Genomic DNA, 8,163 nt, shown 5'->3' with positions numbered 1-8,163 from the left:
CTACACTCGTTGTGAATCCAGCCAACATGTCAGATTTCAAAAAGGCTTTTCGGAGAAAGCATAAGATGCTGTTATCTGATGATAGCACAACAGTAAACAAAGAGAGTGTAGCATATTTCAACCCTGCAGGCGCAACACAAAACGCAGAAATAAAATATAAATCATGCCTTACCTTTGACGAGCTTCTTTTGTTGGCACTCCAATATGTCCCATAAACATCACACATGGTCCTTTTGTTCGATTAATTCCGTCCATATATGTCCAAAATGTCCATTTATTTGGCGCGTTTGATCCAGAAAAAAACAGCTTCCAATTTGCGCAACGTCACTACAAAATATCTCAAAAATTACCTCTAAACTTTGCCAAAACATTTCAAACTACTTTTGTAATACAACTTAAGGTATTTTTAAACGTTAATAATCGATCAAATTGAAGACGGGTCTATCTGTTTTCAATACAGGAGGACAACAAACTAACGATACTTTTCTAGTCTTGCGCAACTCTCAAACTGTACACATAACGTTACACTGATTCCAGATGGCCGTTCTTCTTCATTGCACAAAGGAATAACCCCAACCTATTTCCAAAGACTGGTGACATCCAGTGGAAGCGGTAGGAACTGCAAACAGGTTGATTAGAAATCTAGTATCCCAATGAAAACTCATTGAACAGACGTTGACCTCAAAAAAAGAAAATCTGAATGGTTAGTCCTCCGGGGTTTTGCCTGCTACATAAGTTCTGTGATACTCACAGACATGATTCAAAAAGTTATAGACACTTCAGAGTTTTCTATCCAAATCTACTAATAATATGCATATCTTATATTCTGGGGATGAGTAGAAGGAAGTTGAAATTGGGCACGCTATTTATCCAAAAATGAAAATGCTGCCCCCTATCCTAGAGAAGTTAATATCCCCAGCTACAATAAATGTGGCCTCAGGATATGTGGTTTCCAGTTTGCACAAAGTCCAGTGTAGTTCCTTGAGGGCAGTCGTGGTATCGGCTTGAGGGGGAATATACACGACTGTGACTTTAACCGAAGAGAATTCTCTTGGGAGGTAATACGGTCTACATTTGATTGTGAGGTATTCTAGGTCGGGTTAAAAAAAGGACTTGAGTCACTGTATGTTATCACAATCACACCATGAGTAGTTAATCATGAAACATACACCACTGCCGTTCTTCTTTCCGGAGAATTCTTTATTCCTGTCTGCGCAATGTACTGAGAACCCAGCTGGCTGTATGGACCGGGACAGTATATCTGGAGAGAGCTATGATTCCTGAAACAGAGTATGTTACAAGTACTTTATGTCTCTCTGGAAGGAGATCCTCACCCTGAGCTCATCTACTTTCTTGTCCAGGGACTGAACATTAGCAAGTAATATATTCTGAAGCGGTGGATGGTGTCCATGTCTCCTGAGTCGGACTAGAAGCCCACTCCAAATACCTCTTCTCCTCTTTTTGTGCCTGTGTAGAGTTTGACATTTGACTGTGCTGACTTAAATAGTGTACTGTGCTATCTGGGAATGCTTCAGTTAGAGATGGTTGGTTGGTTTTGAATGGATTAGAATATCAGGCTACATTTTCTACAGAATTTCCACCTTACCATGTGCGAAACTGTCTGTAGAATTCCTCTGTTCTAGTTTCAACACTGTTTGCTTTAGTTTGTAGTCAACAGACACACCCTTCTCACCCACTTCCATGTCATATTTTCTTTGGAATTCCCTCTTTGTCTTTGTGACTTTGAGAGAATTGACTCTGTAGGGTGTACTTACCACTACTTACCCTAACAAATGTTATGCAACAATAGTATGCACATGCGCCTCGCACACTTTCTGTGTATGACAGACCGACCACAATCTCTGTCATATCCAGAGAAAGGGGTGTGACTACTTTAGAGGTGGGACAGGCAAGAGATAAAGACGCACAGCTGTGTTATTTTATGTTTACACCTGACACAGCAGGACAGCAGCCATACCTGAAGTAAACTGACAGAGGTAAGGATAATTTAATAGGATTTTTTAAAACGTTGGACCTGGACCTTAAAGTCCAGGTAGCAGATAATGGACCTTATCTGACATTTATGTAGTTTATGTAATGTAACTAATATAAACGGGTTTTAACTTGACAAATTCTTTGCTAGTTTACAATTTTACAATTTATGCAACTAAATAAAAACCAGTAAGACTGCTGGAATGCCCTGAGCACAAGATTGTAATTTTTATGACTCACATAGTAGAGGAACATATTGCCTGTAGCCTACTTTACATGGTAAGCTGTTGCGCACCAAGTGGCACTTAACTTCACATCACTTCACTTAGTTATGGAAAACGGCTGTGAGGATTTTTGTACACTATTCACAACATATTGAAACAATTACAATCTTCATACAATCAAAATCTTATTTCAGCAATAACATGTGGAAAAACCAGTGGTGGAAAAAATACTCGATTATCATACCTGAGTAAAAGTAAAGATACCTTAATAGAAAAGGACTCAAGTAAAAGTGAAAGTCACCCAGTAAAATACTACTTGAATAAAAGTATAAACGTATTTGGTTTTAAATATACTTAAGTATCAAAAGTAAAAGTATACATCTTTTCACATTCCTTATATTAAGCAAACCAGACGGCACAGTTTTCTTGTTTTAAAATACAAAATGTATTCCACTTTTTATAAGTGTTTTATTCACCGTGTGACGATGACCACAGGGCGTTGTAGGATTGTTTCCCGAAGTTAGAGCTGATTTGGAGAAAACCTCAAACACAACTTTTAGAACAGTATTACAATATTAGAAGAATTGATTTAAGAGTTTGCAATTTGGGAATGTTTTTTTGGGGGTGCTCTAAATTACTCTTTATATATGCGTTTCTGGCATTTAGAAATAGGTGCTACACTACCTTTAAGATTATATTAACTGCATTTGATTAACTTCCCATGTATAACAATCATGAAGTCTGCTTTTGTAAAATAGAACAAAGGAGATTTCGTGTGTTATATCAGTATCCAATGAAATCACAAGAGGTTGGTGGCACCTTAATTGGGGAGGACGGGCTTGTGGTGATGGCTGGAGCGGAATGGGTGAATGGTATCAAGTACGTCAAACACATGATTTGATGCCATTCCAATCACTTTGTTCAAGCCATTATTATGAGCCGTCTTCCCCTCAGCAGCCTCCACTGAATGAAATGTATGTAATGGAAAGAGGATTGCAAATGTTATTGCTCCATTCTAGAGGTGTCAACGTAATTTGCCAAATGTGGCCATTTCTGTAAAGCCAATGTCAAGAAAGCTGCATATTGATGGAAAGAAATGTCATTTTCACATTTTGCATACTTACATGCTCAAAGTTGAACAATTCCATCTTTGTTTGAATAGCATAAGCTCTGAATTCATTACTGTAATGTGTTGTCATTCCCAACATCAAATATTTTAAAATCATTGTAGTGTTGGGAACAGAAGTAAGGGCCACATTATATATGATGGAAGGCCACAAATGGTCACTGAAAGGTACACAACATGATCTAAAGCATTTCTAAAAACATTTTGTCATTATGGGGTATTGTGTGTAGGCCCTGAAGGCACTGTGTATATATACACTACATGACCAAAAGTATGTTTGTCGAACATCTCATTCCAAAATGATGGGCATTATCATGGAGTTGGTCACCCCTTTGCTGCTTTAACAGCCTACTCTCTTCTGGAAAGGCTTTCCACTAGATGTTGAAACATTTCTGAGGGGACTTCCATTCAGCCACAAGAGCATTAGTGAGGTCAGGCCCTGATGATGGGCAATTAGGCCTGGCTAGCGGTCGGCGTTCCAATTCATCCAAAGGTGTTTGATGGGGTTGAGGTCAAGGCTCTGTGCAGGCCAGTTCACACCCTTCTTGACAAATAATTTATGTATGGACCTCGCTTTGTGCACTGGGACATTGTCATGCTGAAACAAGAAAGGGCCTTGCCCAAACTGTTGAAACAAAGATGGAAGCATAGAATTGTCTAGAATGTCATTGTATGTGGAAGTGTTAAAATTTCCCTTCACTGGAACTAAGGGGCCTAGTACGAACCATGAAAAACAGCCCCAGAGCTTATTATCCAATGGTGGTGAGGCTTCTGTGTGGCTGCTTGGCCATGGAAACCCATTTCATGAAGCTCCCGACAAACAGTTCTTGTGCTGACGTTGCTTCCAAAGGAAGTTTGGAACTCGGTAGTGAGTGTTGCAACCAAGGACAGACAATTTTTACGTGCTACGCACTTCAGCACTCGGCAGTCCCGTTCTGTGAGCTTGTGTGGCCTACCACTTCGTGGTTGAGCCGTTGTTGCTCCTAGACGTTTCACTTCACAATATCAGCATTTACAGTTGATCGAGGCAGCTCTAGCAAGGCAGGAAAGATTGTGCAAAGTTGTCATCAAGGCAACATATTTTTAACACTTTTTTGGTTTCTACATGATTCCATATGTGTTATTTCATAGTTTTGATGTCTTCACTATTATTCTACAATGAAGAAAATAGTAAAAATAAAGAAAAACCCTTTAATAAGTAGGTGTGTTCAAACTTTTGACTGCTACTGTATAAGACAAACGGATGACATATAACACAGCATGTGACTTTTATGTTTCTGTGTAGAGTTTGATGACCTTTGATTATGCTGGCATAAATAGGCTACATTGCTATCAGGTATTTGGGAATGCCTCAGTTAGAGATGGTTGGTTTGGATTAGAATACCAGTTTAGATTTTCAACAGAATTTCCGCCTTACTATGTGAGAAACTGTCAGTAGAATTCCTCTGTTCTACAGTTGCAGCACTGTTTTCTTTAGTTTGTAGTCAACAGACACACCCTTCTCACCCACTTCATTATCGTCTTCTGTTTGGAATTCTCTCTTTGTCTTTGTAACTTTGAGAGAAGTAACTGTAGGGTGTACATACTGGTACTTACCATAACAATAGTACTATAACAAATGTTACGCAGAGGTGAATGCTTTAGTACACTGGTTCTCAATCCTGGTCCTGGGGACCCAAAGGGGTGCACAGTTTTGTTTTTGCCCTAGCACTACACACCTGAATCAAATTATTAACTCATCAAAAGGCTTTGATGATTTGAGTCAGGTGTGTAGTGCTAGGGCAAAAACAAAAATGTGCACTCCTTTGGGTCCCCAGGACCAGGGTTGAGAACCACTGCTTTAGTCATTTCTATTGGACCTTGACCCCACTGCCCACTCCCCACCAAACCCCCTAGATGGCGTATTCCACCAGCACTCTTGCTGCTGGCTGCTTTGGGAAGATATACAGGGAGAAGTACAATGACACCTGGGCTGCAATCAAGAAGGTGCCACAACACTTAATCAGTAGGAGAGACCTGGAGAGAGAGTGTCAAGTATACAAGTGAGTATGACCGACAATGTGCTATCATGGTATGTTGCGAAATGGTGATGATATCAGAGATGGTGTTGATGAGGGTGCTGATGAAGGTAACTACAGAAGTGATTAGTTGTGCTGTCTGTAGACTCCAATGCCCTCATAACCCTTTCTCACCATTTTCTTTCACACTTTCTCTGTGAACTGGGACTCCAGTAAGGCAATTCATCCTAACATAGTGAAGCTTCTGGGTAATCCAACACTCAAGGACTCTAAGTGGATCATCCCCATGGAGTTCATCTTTGGAGAGGAACTGGAGACAACCATCTTCAAATCACAAAAATCTCAAATACAGGTAGGCCTATGGATCCCACCGCTCCCACCAAACATCCATATGATGGTGTTGATGAAAGTTCACATAGCAAAACTTTTATATCTGAAATATCTGATTAACAAGTATCTAGGCCTACAGGATTTTCAGGGGGGCCTTCCCAACATTATTAAAAATTTCTATGACAGCCCAAGTTTGATTGACTTTGGTCTCCACTACTCAACTATATTTCAAATTGGACAGAGTGAATGGGGTGATTAGGGAAATGAGCAGATACATGTTGTGTAAGGTGCTGTAAAAACTAAAAACTAATTATTTGCTTGTCATCTCAGCTAAGGCTGGAAATAGCTCATAAGAACCTTGATAGTGCTGCTGCACATTTTATATATATTTTTATTTTTAATTTTTTAATAATTATTCTTTATTTATTTGTTTGTTTATATATATATTATAATTTTTTTGGTTTTTTTTCATTCTTATTTTTATTGTTATTATTTTTATGTATTTATTATTAGTTTATGTATTTATTATTATTATATATTTTTATAGTCTGCCACATCTGTGAGTGTGGAATGTGTTTTCTTGGTTGATTGAAAAACAAGAAAACTTAATAAAACTTTAAATTGGAAAAAAATGTTTTTTTAAATTCTATGTGCAAGTTAGCTCATCAGTTGATAATCAAAGCCTTTCTTCCCCCACAGTTGACTCCATCTATAAAGGCCACCATCATCACAGGCATGTGTGAAGGACTACTTTATCTACACAGCAAAGATATTGTCCATCAGGACCTCAAGCCTGACAACATCATGGTGAGAAAGGCAATAAAGTTGTTTTTGTTATTCTGATGTTCTTCATTAATGATGCAAGACTTTAGAAGCAGTTGTTCATCTGTTGTTTATCACTATCACATTATCACTGTAAATGAATAGACTAGAAATAAAACAATATTTCTCAACCCCTCTCAAATGATCTCTTCCAGGTAGAGCATGACACTCACCGAGCTGTGATCATTGATATGGGACTGGCCAAATTCTTCTGCAATGGCCTAAATTCTGCTATGGATTTGGGCAACGAGGCCTACTCTTCCCCTGAGGTCCTGCAGAGGCGGGGCCAACGAGACCAGCGTTCGGACGTGTGGGCTATGGGTAAAATCATTGCTGAACTCTGTGCCAGAGTCAGGCTGCACACCCCCAGCGTCTGTCCAAATAAGATCCAGGAGACCCTCAGTCTCCAAGGCCAGCAGTACTGTAACGCTGTCTGTAGGATGGTGCAGAGAGACCCCACAATGCGAGCCACCATGGCCGGAATCATGCCGGAGATACAAAGGGCAGGGGTAGATGGCGGTGGCGGCAACACCGGGGGGCAAAAAAGAGGACATCTTCTGACACCCTTTCCTCACACTCAGGTAAAAACCACATTGCTACGTCCTCAAGCTCCTGTACAGCGTTCACCATCTCCATCGAGATTTGAGCGCAATGCTTTACCAATGCCTGAGGTCAAGACGCTAGTGCGAGCTCCTGTGCAAGCGGCTTCTCCATCGAGATGGGAGCGTGCAGCCTTGCCAAAGACTGAGTTGAAGTTTGAGGTCAAGACAACACTGAGACCACAACCCGCACAGCGGTCACTTTCCCCATCAAGATGGGAGCGGGCAGCCTTACCAACACCTGAGGTCAAGAACTCACCATCTCCCCTTTCAAAGGTAGACCAGGTTACTGCTCTGGTTCCATCAGGCATAACTCAACCCAGTCAAGATGCCATGAAACAGCTTCTCTACAAAGAGGCATCGAGGGGTCTCCCATGCCCACTCCCCATGACGGGAAATGTGCGAATCCGCCGCTATGAGCAAAGGAATGGGGAAGTGGAGACTTGGGAACAAAAGGAGGTGGTGACTGAAGGAGGGAGGATAGTCAAGTTTGAGGATGTGATGTTTAACAACAAGTCATAAGAAGGTTATTGAGAGATGTGAAATAGTTGGGAGTTGATTTGACTCTGCTTTTCCAGAGCGTGGGCCACACCCCATCCTTCAATGTAAAAGTCTGACATGTTTCTGAAAAAGGCGAAAGACTGTATTTGGGACGGGGGATAATCTAATGGAATAATTCTAATGTCCAGTGAAACTATACTATGTAACAATACATTTACGCATTTTCTTACTACGGTAGACTAAATGTATATACTGTATGAATATATATATCAACAACAATAAAAAGTTGTATTGCACTGTTATGAAGGAAACCTAAGGTTGAGTAAGGATTCATGAATGATGTTGAAGGACTATATCACCTTACAGTATTGCTACAATAACTATCTGTGAATGTTGGTGAAATCTCATCCCTCTTGCAAATCAGTTGTATCTTTAGCTTGATATTCATTTGACTGTGAACATAGTAAAAAAACATTTGTTTTGTATCATCTAAGACAAGAAGATCTTACATTTAGCTTACACTTAAGAATTAAAGTCATTTTCCACAAATA

At 40.0% G+C, this 8,163-nt stretch overlaps 1 protein-coding gene across 1 annotated transcript; it reads left to right on the top strand.

Moving 5' to 3' along the window:
- Positions 1 to 1,921: 1,921 nt before the first annotated feature.
- LOC139564470 (serine/threonine-protein kinase Nek8-like) lies at positions 1,922 to 8,163 on the top strand. The gene is made up of 5 exons (XM_071384012.1): positions 1,922 to 1,997; positions 5,239 to 5,384; positions 5,574 to 5,712; positions 6,390 to 6,497; positions 6,668 to 8,163. Exons 2-5 carry the CDS (start codon positions 5,239 to 5,241, stop codon positions 7,631 to 7,633), a joined length of 1,359 nt encoding a protein of 452 aa, XP_071240113.1. The 5' UTR covers positions 1,922 to 1,997; the 3' UTR covers positions 7,634 to 8,163.

Source organism: Salvelinus alpinus, chromosome 35, assembly GCF_045679555.1.
Source record: "Salvelinus alpinus chromosome 35, SLU_Salpinus.1, whole genome shotgun sequence".
Classification (NCBI taxonomy): Eukaryota; Metazoa; Chordata; class Actinopteri; order Salmoniformes; family Salmonidae; genus Salvelinus; species Salvelinus alpinus.
The sequence above is the reverse complement of the archived record's forward strand: the minus strand, read 5'-3'. Positions and strand labels throughout refer to the sequence as shown.

Bases quoted from the DNA above. Each gene is read 5' to 3' on its own strand.
- LOC139564470 (XM_071384012.1), top strand. From the start codon at position 5,239: ATGGCGTATTCCACCAGCACTCTTGCTGCTGGCTGCTTTGGGAAGATA. The intron at 5,713-6,389 runs GTAGGCCTATGG...CTTCCCCCACAG, and splicing joins CACAAAAATCTCAAATACAG to TTGACTCCATCTATAAAGGC. The intron at 6,498-6,667 runs GTGAGAAAGGCA...GATCTCTTCCAG, and splicing joins TCAAGCCTGACAACATCATG to GTAGAGCATGACACTCACCG.